Below are 15,725 nucleotides of genomic sequence, written 5' to 3'. Positions count from 1 at the left end.
CTCCACTTGCAAATTGATCTTTTTATTCTTGAATTGTCTTAAAATTTGGGCTTAATTAACCCTTTTTTTCTGTTCACTCAAATTAGCTAGACACAAAGATGCACCTGTGTTTTTTTGCTCGGTGTTCACATCACTTAATTTGAGTGGTCCTAGTGGAGCAGGCTATTGCCTCTCGCTTTTTAATTAGTCACTTTCAATAGCATTGCAACTTAGGGGACTCATTGAACCAGCGTCTCTGCCATTTTCGTAAAGCTTTGGACCATAATTTGCGAATCGTGATTTCAAACGGAATACCAAAATTTCACTAAAATATTTCAGTTTTTGAAGAAATAGAAATAATGATGTAAGTGTAACTTTCGAATTTTGCTTGAAATATTTATAGAATTTTGATTTTTGCAGCTGTTGGAATTCCAACAATTATGAAATCTTAAACTATGCTTCTTCAGATACAAAAATGCTCACTCAAATAGAATTTAAGATGTTTCTTGAAAAAATTTATATTTGTTAAAATTAAACTTCAAGAATAATTTTATGAAAGTTTCTTTCAGTCCTTTTGGAAACGTTAATTACTAGAAAATGACATTGTGTTCCTTGAGTGCAAGTCTGCAACACTACAATATTGCATGTTGCATTTAACTTTCTAGTGGCAGTGATACAAAGTGCAACACTACACTACTATACTTAAATATAGCGCGACTAGCAGTGGACTAGAAGAATTTTCAAGTGGCCACATTTTTTTTTATCCGATGTCCCCGAAGTGGCAACATTTTTCTTTCCTTGAAAATCTAGTATTTCTGAGAACTTATCGAAAATAGATTTTCAAAAATATGGATTTTTTTGGTAAAATGTGAGAAATCAAATGAAGCCATACGCCCATACTCTACACGGAGAAGTGATTATTTTCAAGAAAATACATTTGATTTCCCAGGAATCATTTTCCATGTAATAACATCATAGCTTTGCTGCCGTCTGGTAAATGGTACTACCTATCTATAGGCAGAATCTTTTCGTGTCTTCCACTTGGATTACACAGCTGTCAATAGGTGCTCAGTGCTTGGATGGAACTCGATTCCAGTACAAACTGTCATAAGACCAATAGTCCAAAAGTAGTTTGCAATCAAATAGTCCTGCTTTTATTTGGCAAAACTTGAAATCCAAAGGACCAAAATCCTTGATATAGTAAACTGCACTAATATCAAAATAGTACTGGAAATTTGTACAAACACAGAAGTAAAGAATACACAAGATTACCAAAAGTAACAAGCAATAAAAAGCTTGAGATGGATTTTGTTATATTTTCCAGCTGCCGGTCCAAAAGTTTGTCCACGACTCTATGCTCACTGCCCAATCACTAATCAAGAAAAGAGAAAAATCATTAGAAGAAAAATGGAAATAAAATTTTAAGAAATCGAAGGAAAAGACTTGCGTAAATATAAAATAAAATGCAAGGAAACAAGATATAACTGGGCAGGACCAACGCATTAGTATGTACACAAGTCGACGCCCCACAAATATCTGTTAGTTAATACTTAATAAGTTAATAGTGAGCAGTAAAATTAACCATCGTCGGCATACGATGTTCTACATACTGATGACAGCAAACATAGTACTCGACGTGTCCAATCAAATAGTAAAAAGTTTTAACTTTGGTTCAGACTTCAAAACCTCTAACCTCGTGGCCAAGGTTACCTGTTCCGTACACATTTTACCGGCACTTTTCGTACACATGGCTTGATACATGCATATCGATGAAACAGTATAGTGGCTTGGTGTGTCTTACTAATTCGACGACACGTGACTAGCTAGTACGATAATGAAACCAGACTCTAATGAGTTATGACTAGGGCTGTCAACGGTTTCGATAACACGTAAACCGATCCGAACTAAACCGATTAAAACGGTTTGGGTTTTCTATACTTTCTCCATGGAAGAAGAGTAAAAAAATAGAATTTAGACGCCCCTCTTTGAACCTGGAATCGATTAAAAAAAAAAATATTGGTTTATTTTTGTATAGATTTTTAAGTTTATCCTCCATTATTTTTTGATTTGATTTTTATGATTTTATAAAATTTTTTGAACTGTAAAATATAAGATAAGAAGGTTTAGCATTTTGGGATAATATTTATAATTAAAATTTTGTATGGAAATTTATTTTATTAATTAGTTATATCTAAAATAGTATTAAAATAATATTTATAATTTGATTTGGTTTGATTTATGAAATTATTAATTTTATTAATTTTTTGGTTAGTATTATTGATTACAAATCAATTATCAAATTGATGACAAAATTTGGTATTTTAATAATATTTATAATTAATTTTTATAGATTTTATTAATTATATATTAAAATTAAATTTATTTATGATTTAATTATTTTTGGTTTAATATTTATATATCGGTTTTGGTTGGATGAAATATAGTATTTTAATGAAAATATTTCAATTTAGTTTTGGTAATCAATTACCTTATCGGTTGCCGATCCATTGACAACCCTAGTTATAACCTAGAAAAAGAGCGCGTAGCCGGTACATAGCATAGTTTAGGATTCCCAAATTGGCGGAATTCCGACAGTTTCAAAAACCGAAATTTGAATATAGTCCTATCCAAATTTTAGAATTTATAATTTTCAACCTCTAATATTTTTATTTCAATTTATTCAAAAACTGAATATCCGATGGAATTGAGAGATCCATTCCAAAGTTAAGACCAAGGGTTTAAAGCATAACCCTACATATATGATATATCATTTGATTATGCACAACAAAGTTTAGACTTCAAGTTTATCGAAAAATAAAATGCTTCTGCTACGAGCACATTCCATTTTGTGTTGGGCAGACAAAAAAAAATATTTATTACGAGTTTGTTATTGACCTAAAAAACATGTTTTAAGTTGGGCACCCCCAAATACATCAAGTTAACATGTTGGCAATATTTTATAAACACCCCCTTTAAAACTCAAAATTAGGATTTAAATAAACAAGTTGAATAAGAATTATTATAATCAAACATTTGCTAATTTCAATTAATATTTAGTTTTAAATCTAAACTTGTTATTTTCATTTTTTTTTTGTAATTGTGAATCAATAACTAGTTTAGGGTTTAGGTTAACAAATTTTGTACAAAAGTCTTATGTAAATTGTTCTCAATAGCTATTTTTATTTGAAATTTTACTCAAATTTTCTACAAATGTTTGAAATTTTACACAAATATCAATATAAAATTTGGTGATAATTTAGTGAATACGGTTAGAGAGTGGTCGAAGAGAAAAGAAAGACACAAATGTTGAAACAGGTTAATACCGATTTCTTTGTTCTTGGTGAATTAGGGGTGGTGGGTGATGGACTTTGTGTAGTACCCAACATAAATACAAACCCCAAATTAGATGGGACTTTTTGTAGTGCCCAAAATAAATACAAACCCCAAATTGAATTGATATTGGTATGCTAGTTTGACACATGGCAACACAATTTGGGAGTTGTCAATAGTAAGACCCAAAAAATATAGTTTAGACTTTAGTGTTTACATCTTTACGCTCTTATTGATATTGGTTATGCTAGTTTGACAACCTGAAATCATGAATTAACATCCCACTCAAACTAACCTTAAGTTCAATCATACGCAATTGATTAAAGCCCAAAAAATAGGCCCAACCGATTTAAACTCTCAATTTCTTTGCATCTTCACATAGGATGATTCACATAGGATGATAGGAATGATCATTTGGTGTTTGAGGTGCTATATGACATTTAGCATCCTATATAGCACTCTATTGGACTTGCTCTAAACTCTAAATAAACTAGACACTGTGTGGGCTGTCCATAGACAACACCATTGTGGAAGTTTTCCGTTTATTTGATCGGGCTTTGCAAGTGGAGGATGACTAAGCCTTTCATTATTGACTGGCATAATGTATAGCCCAAGCCCAACACACCTAGAATAGCAATCACAGATCCAAAAGGCCAACATAATCCAGCATTATTAAAGCCGAGAAACTCTTAATCATGGATCATCCCATTGCCACCAACTAGTTTAATGAATAAATTTGTAAATGGAGAGCATAAAGTCCGCAAAAAAAATAAATATAATATATATATATATATATATATATAAATTAATTTATCCAAGATCTTTCAGATCAAGTTTGTTAGATAATTTCGTTTTTTGTATAATAATTCATCTTATTTAAAGACGAAATGGAACAAGTTGTCGCTTTCTTTATGAGTTTCATTTCAATTTAAGATCGAAAAAAAATAAAACATGTTCTCCCATGAGTATGACAGCAATTAGCAATACGAGTCAAACAGTTTACATTTTAGACATGAACGCAAGTCGTAAAATACACACTGAATCAACTAATAAGTTGACATATTGCACTGGTGCGGAACCAAAACCTTAGAAAAACGCGGGTTCAGCAAATAATTTTGGTATATATTTGCAGACGTTTGCATTGTGCAGGTGTGAACTCCTTTTTCGTATTTTTTTTATTGACTCCTGACCTCCATGTGTGAACTGTTGGAGTCAACCATAGAGGAATATATATAGGAGCAAATCTTTTTTTTGTCCCTGTATTAATGCGTTTTTCTCTATCTCTCAGCAAAGTCGTTGTTCCAAGGTACCTTTTCTTCACGCCACTTTCTTTGTGTAATTATGTGTAAGTAGATCTTTATAACCATGAGATTGGAAGATATCCATTTTGTTGTTATGTTGAGTTTAGTAGATAATTGATTGAAGTGAGATATTTGAAAGGATATGCGATTCTGGTAACTATAGTTTTCATTGAATTGCAGATTTGATTCTTGGGTGAATTATTTATTTTTGTTATAAGCACTTTGATTTGCAATAGCTCAAGTTATAGAACTTACCCATTAGATTCAGATGCTAGTTTATTTTTAAATACTTTATAAATAAATGAAATGAAGCTTATATGTGTGAGAAATAAGTGTAAGAAGAGGTTGAATTTTTTATGATATAAGTTAGTACAATTAGGGTTGGATTAACTATGACTAGCTAGGTGGAAGATTCACTCATCCTAATAATCCAGTTCCAGGAAACACCCTTTTGAAGATTTTGTTTTTTCATGACTAAATTACAAATTTTATAAATAGAGTTAGATTGGATCTGACTTTGGATGGTTTTAGATTGAGTCGAGTGATTATGAATCCATTCAGCTACCTAAGGGTTCAATTCCTTATACTCTATTTTTATGATGATGATACTGTTAAGCTTGTATCATGATGAATATGTGAAGTTGTGAACCATAACTTATTTTCGCATTTCATTCATTTAATTTCCTTTAATGTATAAATTTGAACACTCAATCCGATTTTAGCCAAAGCGTCCTGTTAACTATTTAGTCAGTAACTGATATATTCTTTCTCCCTTGGTACATGTCCTTTGCGACCTCCTTCACACTTGTGTAGTGCCTTATGCTGCTGATAAAGTCCTCTTTGTTCTTTAGCTTACTAGCAGTGGCAATATCTCTCTATGTTTTCAGATACACGAGATTCATGGCTCAATCAGCGGGTAGCAATAGCGGGAAGAAGCTTATCAAGATAGATGTCAGTGCAGACACTGTTTGTCCATGGTGTTCTGTTGGCAAAATGAATCTAGACAAGGCTATAGCCTCATCAAATGATCAGTTTGATTTTGAGGTTTCCTTCCCTTCACTGCTTCGATCTCATTGTTGTACTGCTATTTTACTTAGTTACATTTCAATGGATAACTAGACTATATTTTACAGGTTAGTTACATTTCTACAGATAACAAGACTATTTTACAGGTCAGGTGGCACCCTTATTTCCTGAATCCTTCAGCTCCAAAAGAAGGTGTTGTTAAGAAAGTTCATTACAGGGAGAAATTTGGACCTCAATCTGAAAGAATAGAAGCTCGAATGGCTGAGGTTTTTCTTCCGTTCTTTTTATCTATATATACTGTGTGTTTCTTTGGTCCAATGCACTTGGTGTTAATGAGGTTTTGAATCATGTAGGTGTTCCGTGGTCATGGTCTTGACTACGATGTGGATGGGCTCACGTAAGCTTGAATCAAACTTTAATTCCGATCGTTACAAATAGATGAATCAAGAGACTGTTGCTAAATCAACATTGACCGATATGCTTAAATATGCAGGGGAAACACTTTAGATAGCCACAGACTCATAACATTTGCAGGGCATCAGGGTTACGATAAGCAAAATGCTCTTGTGGAGGAGTTGCACCTCGGCTACTTCACCCAGGGGAAGTATATAGGAGACAAGTAAGTGCTCATTCTGTGATCATAGCCTGACAATGGTTTGCAGTTTTTATTTTAGAAATATTAACAGTGTGACTCTTTGTAACCGATGCAGGGAGTTTCTTGTAGAAGCTGCTAAAAAGGTTGGAATAGAAGGAGCAGCGGAGTTTCTTGATGACCCTAATAAGGGAGTCCAAGAGGTCTATTCTCCATAAACAAATAGGTTTTTTCTTACATTTACACTTATTATTTTCTTTTTAAAACTGACATTCTTCTTGGTGGTTATCTGAAGGTTTACGCTGAGCTTGAGAAGTACTCCGGCCACATAACAGGCGTTCCATACTATGTGGTATGTGCTCCATCTCATCATTATTCTCACTAAGAAGTAAAAGAAAATTTTCCTTCTGTTGATATTATGGATTTTTTTTTTTTGCTTTACTAAGACGATTCTTCTGACAGATCAATGGAAAAAACAAGCTCAGTGGTGGCCAACCCCCTGAGGTCTTTGTAAGAGCTTTTCAGGCAGCTGCCTAAATCAATGTAACTAGGGTGCATTTGTTGGTGATTTGTACCTTACCTTTGTTCAGCTTTGAAAAATAAATTGGTTTGGATTCGAGGACGTAGTTATTTATGTACTCTATTGAAGCATTCTGTCTCCGGGCATATTATGTATTCTATTGAAGCATTCTGTCTCCAGGCATATTGAAACGGACTGCGCATTTTGGAATGTAATGGTGATTTTAACATGACATTTGTCTATTGTGATATAGTAGCTAACCATAATTCTTAACTTAAATTTAGTCAACTTAAAGCTCTTCGGTTCGCATTAAGCCAAGCAAATACAAATTGAGCTGCACTGCCGACGAGCTGATATAATGTCATTGATGGCCACTTACGTTCCTGAGAGGATTGTGATTCCAGTGTACACTTTGCAACTACCAAATAGTGCGTGTAATAAAAATTTGAAGGATGTACGTGAATGTTCATTGAGCGCCAAGTCCAGAATTGAATAATCTTAGGATGTGTTTGATTTGTAGGAATATAGTTCCGTGGCAATAACTGCCATTTTATATGTTTCGTTTGATTCAGAAACTCAGATGTTGCAAATATCGGTCCTAGCAAGTACTAAGACCTAAATATATTGGTGTCTGAAGCAAACTATCTATCAAATTCAAAAAATACTTTTAACTGATCATCCGCAATATATTGGTCAAGCTTATATTGAACAGAATAAAGATGCAACGTTTTCACACTGAACTAGAATTGCTATTGTGAAGAAATCACTGTAATTACCTTTTAATTTGGTATTACCAATTTAAGAAGTAAAGGCGGACGAGTACAAGGGTTGAGCATGTAGATTAAAACTCCACCCAAATGAGATATCCATGTCTAAATTCATTAAAAGAAAGTAAATGCAACATATCATCTGAATATAAACTGTCGGGATAACTTTTAGGGCCAGGGTTACCATTTACACTGCTGGTGTACTTTGTCATACTTGATACAAAATACTGAGCATAATGATGCAGAACAGCTTTAAATGAGTTTCTTTTTCACATACAGACACAGGACAGAGAAACCATGCTCAAAAATTGCATTTGCCAAGTTCGACTGTTGAAAACACGTATTTTTTACAATCCATATGCACACTTCGTTTGAGACCAACTTAGTTGACAATGTTATTTATCTTGGATATTCACAAATTGTACAATTTCTTCACTTCCCCTTCAGTTTTCTTTACCCGTTGGTCCTTTCTGCCCACAGCACCAAGCTGAACCTTTCAGATGAGACTAAGTTGTTTCATCAAATTCCATCACCTGCAAAAGCCAACCAAATAAGAGCAACATCAAAATCAGAGACTCAAATGTAAAACTAATTTTTAAAGAAATAGGAACATATCTCCATTTCTAAAACCATGCAACACTTTACTGAGCAGCAAGACAGTAAAGCTAGAAGTATAAGAAAAACAAATCACACTGTTGATGGTCTACTCAGTCCAACCAAACGCACGCATTACAAATATGAAGAAAACGTATGCTCAGTAACAGATCTTAGATTGGGTTGTTTGGTATAATTTGGCCTAGCATTCCTGATTTCAAGGAAACATTGAGGCTTACACCCCTGTGTACCATAAAAGTAAACTTCATGACAATTGACAAGCTTCGTTTCCCACTATGAAAACTTTCATTTCTCATGTGCACCACAAAAGGGTAGAAGCTCATGAGGCATGCAGCACTGTCATTATCAAAACAAATGAGAGAGAGAGAGAGAGGGGGGGGAGTGTTAGAAAACACAGTGGAACGTGGCCTTAAAGAATGGTGGCTTATCATCTTCTCCACCAATTGTATGCCTCATGCAAAATACTTCAACATTCAACATAATTAACATGATGGTGAAGCAACATATTGTAGCTTATATAGATTTATTTTAGTTTCAAATCTTTCCATTTCGACTTTTGAGAGTTATCTACTATCACCCTTTCAATCTAAGCAGTAAGGTACTATATAACTGAAAATTACAAACAAACTAGCTCTCCTCAAGCAAGACTGTATGACAAATCCCATATAACAAACAGGAAGAGCACTTGCTTCAAACTTCAAAGAAATCAGAAGTGCAATAAACGGAACATTTATTATTATTATTATTATTATTATTTATTTATTTTTTATTTATTTAGGGCGAGGGGGAATACCAGTCAGATTATCACTAATCTCCATAGCACCATGGATTTCGGAATACATAATAAAGTGTTGTTGTAGACACCCTGACTAACATATCACTTACCAAGAGACAAAGAACTATGAGCTGAGAGCACCTTTCTAGGCAACCCCAAAGCAAAGAGCAGTCCATTCAATAAGCTAAGAATATTAGGCCTACTATTCTACTCTAGACAAACCAAATTCAACCCATATCATATAGTGCACCAACAAACAATTGATATGGTTTCGATTTTTTAACTTCAAATTAGCAATAGATGAAGGATCATTCTGTTGAAAGACCAACTAGAATATACAAAATATAGAGAAAACGAGTTACCTTTCCACAGACAGGGCAGCTTTCACTTCTCTCCATCCACTCATATATACAACCTAAATGGAAATGGTGAGAGCATCGAGTTATAATTTTAGGGTTTTCTGGAGTATATTCTGCAAGAAACAGGAAAGAGACATTGTAAGTGAAGATCTTAACTTCTTGAAATTGAACGCTCAGAAGTTCAAAAGCTGACATTAAAGCCTGTTCCACGAGCACTGCACCATTTGATACGAAGCAAAGGATACTAAATGAGACGTTTGCTCATATCCAAAAGCTTGTCTCACAATGCAATACACGTAAGTGACATAACTTTCCAGACAGCTTTACACATTAGAAACATAAATCAAAATTAGTGAACCAAACCTTCTAGACATGTAGGGCAGACGTCTTCCTCTTCTGATGATGCATATAGATACCCAATTTCACTAACCACCTTTGTGGATCGGTACTTCATTGGAGGATCAGAAAAACATCCCTTTGAACCTCCTTCATCAGACCCGTTCCATTTTTTCCCTGGGTTTAAAGGTTCTAGGTCTGTTTCATTTTCATTTTCATTTTCATGTATTCTAAGTGGTTCAGACTCCTCATGCAAATGACTTGAGCCCTTCTCACGCCTTGAGACAAGTCCTCTGTTCTGTAAATGGAAACATCTGGGATCGGCATCATAAGGTAAAGGCCTTGGTGGAGAGCTGTACATGTCAGATAGGCTATTATCCTGTGTTGCTGTTGAAGTCATAGATGCTGCCCCCTCAATAGATAAAGGGATAGCATGCACTTCCCCCCTTCTAAATAATGTTGTGTACTGTAAGGAGAAGAAGAAGAGAATTTCAGAATGTGAATCAATGTCATTACATATATTAAAAAAACATCAAACGAAACTGTTTGGGAAACTGGAAAAGACATCAAACCACATGAGTATCATTAACTTGAACACGAAAAACATACCACATTTAAACAGTTCTGAATGAAGCATCTGAGACAGATACAATTTCGATACACCCAACTGTTAGGATTTGCAAACTCTTCAATGTCGTCAACGTGCAAGCAGCAACAAACAGAACCCATAATAAAACTTAATGTTCTTTTTATTCTTTAACTTAAAACCTTCTCCAGTGTCTCAAAGTTTACCAATGTACCACGAGAGAGGACCCTAAGCTCGCAGTGTAGCGAACCAGTACCCTCCCTCCCTCATCAACAAGTATTATAATCTGACGACCTGTCAAATAAATACCAAAGAATGAGTCTTTGTCTAAATGCAGATCGAAAAGCAATCCATCTATCGAGTACTACTAAAAACTGACATGCATTGATTACATCAGATAAATAATACGAAATTAACAAAGAGAAGATTGTTGTAAAAGATACTCACTTTAGAACGATGAACAGACGGCAAAATCAACGAACCAGGACCTTAAAAACGAAAAACAAAAGATACCCAATACAGATGGATGATAATAATTTTGATCGTACCGACAAAATATAAAATATACTAATAATAAGGAAAAAACAAAAGATGAGTATTAATACCTTTGAAGAAATTAGGAAGAAGAAGTAAGCTTAAGGGTCAAAAGAAAGAGAATATATTTGTTTTGGTGTTGGATTTTTCGCCTAAAAAAGCTAAAGGTGGAATTCCTGTTTTAATGGGATTTGGTGGTAATTTTGGGTTACAATTACGACTTTGTATGGAAAACAAGGTAAATAGAATACAGAATTACTACTTTTTCTGACACGTATTCTGGGTGGGTCCTCTTTCTTTTATTTGAAAACAAATACAATCATTGTGTAGGAGTAGGTGCACGCACATAATCTTTTATCGGACATAGCCTTGAATTAGTCGTACGTGATACATGAGTAACATGATTCGTCCTTCCTAATTCTATTAAGTGAAAACTAACGTTCCCCTTCACGAAGGATCGACTTCCCAACAAATGTATGGTGCTCACTACAAGTCCAAGACAAGGTACTTGTGTAATTAATCCTCAGTGTGATCATGTTCTGAATGCTTGTTCGAACATAGCATCTTGCAAACTAGATAACGTAAATTTTGATGTTCCTGATTTTGTCACTTTTTGATATTGATCTTTTCACCATTCCATGCGCACATCCGACATCCTACATAAGCTTCTTTCATTTGTGTTGTTGAATCTGGTGATCTTGCGGCGACGCGAGTAGTGCATGTTTTTTAAGTGACAGAGTAGCAAGAAACTGAAGATGACCTGTTTACTGGTAATTCTTATAACTTGTATGTATGTCTTCGCATAGTGGATTTTTAATGGGCAGATATTTTCACCTTCGGTATTTTCCCAGTGAAACCGTTTTCTCTTTTATATGCATGTCGGTCCTGCATTTGGGGGAGTAATTTGTGACACCCCATCTAATTGATTAGAACTAAGATCTAATAGTGTCGAGTTTGATAGTCTTCCAAAAGAGGGTGGAATCTCTGGCCACTCAGTCTATTGTTGGCTGAGATTCAAATTTTTTCAACCTTGGTGACGCCCCAAAAGATGCAGAAATCGGACCATCAAAAGAATTCATAGAAAGATCAAGGAATTTTAGATTTTTTAGCTTGTACAACCAAGTAGGCAAATGACCATTGAAATGATGATTATCCATCAATTTTTGAGCTTTTAGACTATATCCAATGGATGGGGGAAAAGAGTTTCCAAAAAAATTCCTTGAAAATGTTAAGAATACACATCTTTCTCTTAAGAAAATAGTTAGCGAACAATTCTAACATTTCAAGGTGGTATACATTTCTTAGTTCATTTAGAATTGGGTAATCAGAACTGAATTATTGGTCCATGAGAGATCAAGTTACTTAAGTAAAGTCATGTTCACAAGAGCTTGTGGAATTGAACCTCTAGATTTTTTTTCGCTAATAAGGTCAAGGTTCACAAGAGTTGAAAGATTTGCATGAGAAAGAAACAAAAGAACTAGGTGGTTAACCGTTCGGCACCACTACAAAGAATCACAACTCCAATAGAGCAATTTGTCCAATAGGTAGTGAACCTGTTCTACCATTCTGTGGTCGAATGTTCTTGTCTTTTAACTCTCTCAAATGTCAGGACACTAGCAATCTTTGAGAATATCAAAGGTGAAGTTATTTGACCAAAAGAAAGTGAATTCATGGATACAGGAAATAAGGTGTTTTAATCTCTGTTTCTTCTATCTACACATACGTACCAGATCAGGATGAAATTAAAAAATCAATAGTAATAGTTGATCATCCACACATTTAGGATAGGAAGGTTGTAGTATGTTCGCCCAATTTGCAATAGGAAGGTTAGCAATTTGCAGTTTGTAGTATGTACTATGTAGGCAGTTTGCAGCATATGTTAGTTGGAGATTTGCAATAGACGCCATTCACAAGCACTAATTAATTATGAAGCGATTTTTTTTTATCTGTCTACGAGCCACCTAGTACCAAGGTCATACTAATTTTTGGATTTATCAAGTTCATGAGGTCCATAGTACAGTCAGGCAAGTATTCAATTTAAAGTTGTATTCAAACTAGGAACCATTCTCACCGGTATTTTTTTTATAATGGAGTGTTTTATATCCCATCTTACCTGGTTCTTGAACAAAAAATTTCCAGTCTACGGTAAACGCTCAGGTGATAGTCTTCTGAATAATTTTTTATTCAATTAGACACCTGAGGACTGAGGTGCAGGAAGAATGACAAATCCTAGCTTTTAAAGGAGTAGCTGACCTGGAGATTTCAGAGTAGTGCCAAAGAGTATTCTGTCTTTATTTTTAGGTGAGAATTGCTAGCGTCCTGCCTCTTTTAAGGGGTAGGACCATCCTACCCAAATAAAAGACAAGCAAGAGTGACTAGTTACTTGCAAAAAATTTAGTGAGTTTTATTCAGTCCTCAACTACAAATTCTGTCGAGCACCACCACCACCTGCCACCGTCAACCGTCGAGCACCACCACTTCCACTATTCTCATCTTCTTATTATAATTATTTGGTGTTGTCAATTTATTTCCCTTTTTCTTTTGATTTCTCTTCTCAATTTTTCTTCTCTACACACCACCACCAATGTCTACTATCAATGCCACCATCATAGTTGGATCTGAAATTTAGAGAGGGGGTTATGTTGCCGAAGTAAAATTATTCTATGGTGGAAGTGGTAATTCTTCATTTTTTTTAACTATTAACTTATTAAGTTTTAGTAATTCTTCATTTGTTTAAAGGGAATTAATAAACTTGGGACTTGGGCTTGATTGGATTCTGCAGCAGGGTTGAGGTGGTGGAGAATGGGTAGAGGAGGGTTGGGGGTGGTTAGTAGGTTAGGGGGCTATTTGAATTGAGGAATTAAAAGTGAACTAATTGTGAACCAAGGATATTGAATAAATAGAATTTGAGATTCCCCCAATGCTCCGGCGGTCGGTCTTAAGGTTGACGATGTAAGGGTAGCACCGGAGTAATGTTGTTTTCTGTTGGACTTGGAGAAGATGGAGTTAACTCACTGATCTAATGTTCTTTTTTATGGTTTGAAGTGGTGACTTATCTAAGAGGTCAACAGGTCATTTGCCTTGTTTGTATTTGGGTTAGAATGGTCCTACCCCTGAAGAGGGCAGGACGCTAGCAATCCTCTTTTTAGGTAAAGCGAAAAGTATTTTGTTAGAGATCAACATGACGGCGGTGTTTGCATCTCTAGGAAGACTCGAGCAATCACAAGTGTGAGTTATGTTAACAAAAATGGATAACACGTGTGGAATAAAAATGAGCCATGTTGGACTATCTGAAGGGGCGGGCACATGCCCGGGTCCAAAATCCAAATTGCTAAGTTATTATGAATAATTCTACGGCGCTTTAGATTCTACGGTAGCTTAAGACATTGACATACAATTCCTATCCACTCACCTTAAAAAAAATTATATAAATCAAGATCCTCATAATATTTTTTCCTCACACCATCTCAAGTCTCAACTCTGAAGTATCAACTAATTTATTTTCATCTTCTTCTACTACAATGGCTTCAACACCAGTTGATGTTCTATGGGAATATGATCCATTTATTCGAGTTTACAAAGATAATCGTAGGCTAAGAATTAGACCCGATGTATTTGTTCGACCAACATGTGTTTCCTCAAAAGATGTTATAATCACACCAAAAACTAATGTTTATATAGAAAATGTCCAAGTATACAACCAAGAAAGTGTGCTATCAGCAAGATTGTATCTACCCAAAGGAGCAAACCCACACTCTAAACTACCCCTTCTCATTTACTTCCATGGTGGTGGTTTTTGTATAGAATCTGCTTTCTGTCCAACATACCACAATTATCTGAATTTACTAGTTGAAAAAGCTAATGTTATCGCAGTTTCAGTTAATTATAGAAGAGCATCATAATACCCTTTACCTATTGCTTATGAAGATTCATGGGCTGCAGTTCAATGGGTATTTTCACAACAACCTAAAGAATTCTCTCCACCTCAAGAAGAATGGTTGAAAGACTACGCCAATTTCAACCAAGTATTCATGGCAGGTGATAGTGCAGGAGCTAATATCGCACATAATATGGGGGTTCGAGTGGCAGATCCTAAATTCAATGGCAAGTTTAGTGGGATTGTTGTTGTCCATCCTTATTTCCTTGGTGTTCAGCCAATTGAATCTGAAGGAGACATGGAGGATTTAGGGAAGCTATGGTTTGCTATTCAAACTACGAAAAGCGAGCACGATGACCCAAGTCTCGATGACCCATATCTCAATCCGGTTAAAGATCCAAACTTTTCGCAGTTGGCATGCAAAAGGGTGTTGGTGTGTGTTGCTGAGAAAGATGCTTTGGTACACAGGGGAAAACTATACTATGAGAACCTAAAGAATAGTGAGTGGGCGCAGGAGGGTGGAGTGGTGGAAATTATGGAATCCAAAGGTGAGGGCCATGTGTTCCACACTTCCCGTCTTACTTGCGGAAAGTCTGATGAACTGATGAAAATGGTGGTTGCTTTCATAAACGCAAAAGAACCTGCAAAAGATTGAGCATTCTCCAGCATAATGTTGTCATCTGAATTAAGTTATTAAGTGTTTTTTAAGAAAAATAAATAAGTTACAAAAAAATATGGGTTTAGGAGGATTGGGTTTGCTATTCAAAAGGGGTTTGCGGCACAATTTGTAGCACGCTTGACCTAAAAATTCTTTGTATGATTTATTTTAAATATCAAATAAAATACATTCTTTCCATTAAAAAATGTTATTAATTTAAAAACCAACAATTCGTTGGTTTATGGCTTCAAAATAAAAACGTGTTCTTTCCATGAAAAAATGTTATTAATTTAAAAACCAACAATTTGTTGGTTTATGGCTTCAAAATAAGAATGTGCCCTCCTAGGTTAAAATAATTTATCCCTATGATCTTCTAGATCTTGTATCTTTGAAAAAATTATAAAAGAATGGGTAAATGATAGATTCAGTAAGTTCAATAAGTTCGCCAACCGCCTTCAATTCAAACTATA

General features: G+C 34.9%; 2 protein-coding genes and 1 pseudogene across 7 annotated transcripts; 2 read left to right on the top strand and 1 right to left on the bottom strand.

Moving 5' to 3' along the window:
• The first annotated feature begins 4,341 nt into the window (after positions 1 to 4,341).
• LOC147521852 (Thioredoxin superfamily protein) lies at positions 4,342 to 6,977 on the top strand. Of its 3 annotated transcripts, none has more exons than XM_086588942.1 (8): positions 4,342 to 4,615; positions 5,498 to 5,654; positions 5,783 to 5,902; positions 5,990 to 6,033; positions 6,130 to 6,255; positions 6,347 to 6,431; positions 6,524 to 6,580; positions 6,691 to 6,977. In XM_086588942.1, exons 1-8 carry the CDS (start codon positions 4,575 to 4,577, stop codon positions 6,763 to 6,765), a joined length of 705 nt encoding a protein of 234 aa, XP_086445068.1. In that variant the 5' UTR covers positions 4,342 to 4,574; the 3' UTR covers positions 6,766 to 6,977. The 3 variants fall into 3 exon arrangements, with proteins under 3 accessions (XP_086445068.1, XP_086445065.1, XP_086445075.1); XM_086588939.1 differs by having other exon boundaries at positions 4,574 to 4,615; positions 5,424 to 5,654; XM_086588949.1 differs by lacking the exon at positions 4,342 to 4,615 and adding an exon at positions 4,650 to 4,763.
• Positions 6,978 to 7,743: 766 nt separating this feature from the next.
• LOC147521851 (E3 ubiquitin-protein ligase At3g02290-like) lies at positions 7,744 to 10,992 on the bottom strand. Of its 4 annotated transcripts, none has more exons than XM_086588922.1 (6): positions 10,792 to 10,992; positions 10,634 to 10,674; positions 10,210 to 10,480; positions 9,628 to 10,066; positions 9,268 to 9,377; positions 7,744 to 8,048 (listed from the first exon to the last, which is right to left on the bottom strand). In XM_086588922.1, the coding sequence occupies exons 3-6, from the start codon at positions 10,327 to 10,329 to the stop codon at positions 8,022 to 8,024; spliced, it is 696 nt and encodes a 231-aa protein (XP_086445048.1). In that variant the 5' UTR covers positions 10,330 to 10,480; positions 10,634 to 10,674; positions 10,792 to 10,992; the 3' UTR covers positions 7,744 to 8,021. The 4 variants fall into 4 exon arrangements, with proteins under 4 accessions (XP_086445048.1, XP_086445041.1, XP_086445055.1 ...); XM_086588915.1 differs by having other exon boundaries at positions 9,268 to 9,479; positions 10,792 to 10,930; XM_086588929.1 differs by lacking the exon at positions 10,634 to 10,674 and having other exon boundaries at positions 10,792 to 10,935.
• Positions 10,993 to 14,192: 3,200 nt separating this feature from the next.
• Positions 14,193 to 15,461, top strand: LOC147521850 (putative carboxylesterase 2 pseudogene; annotated as a pseudogene).
• Positions 15,462 to 15,725: the final 264 nt, after the last annotated feature.

Source organism: Coptis chinensis, chromosome 1 (assembly GCF_015680905.1).
Source record: "Coptis chinensis isolate HL-2020 chromosome 1, ASM1568090v1, whole genome shotgun sequence".
In the NCBI taxonomy this organism is placed as follows: domain Eukaryota; kingdom Viridiplantae; phylum Streptophyta; class Magnoliopsida; order Ranunculales; family Ranunculaceae; genus Coptis; species Coptis chinensis.
Note: the sequence above shows the minus strand (reverse complement) of the source record. Positions and strands in the feature narration are given on the sequence as shown.

Excerpts from the sequence above, each read along its gene's own strand:
- LOC147521852 (XM_086588939.1), top strand. The coding sequence starts at position 5,430 with ATGCTGCTGATAAAGTCCTCTTTGTTCTTTAGCTTACTAGCAGTGGCA. Across the intron at positions 5,655-5,782 it reads ATGATCAGTTTGATTTTGAG|GTCAGGTGGCACCCTTATTT; the intron begins GTTTCCTTCCCT and ends ACTATTTTACAG. Across the intron at positions 6,256-6,346 it reads GGGAAGTATATAGGAGACAA|GGAGTTTCTTGTAGAAGCTG; the intron begins GTAAGTGCTCAT and ends TAACCGATGCAG.
- LOC147521851 (XM_086588918.1), bottom strand. The coding sequence starts at position 10,329 with ATGGGTTCTGTTTGTTGCTGCTTGCACGTTGACGACATTGAAGAGTTT. Across the intron at positions 10,067-10,209 it reads TTCAGAACTGTTTAAATGTG|TACACAACATTATTTAGAAG; the intron begins GTATGTTTTTCG and ends TTCTCCTTACAG. Across the intron at positions 9,480-9,627 it reads CTGCCCTACATGTCTAGAAG|TGCTCGTGGAACAGGCTTTA; the intron begins GTTTGGTTCACT and ends CAAATGGTGCAG.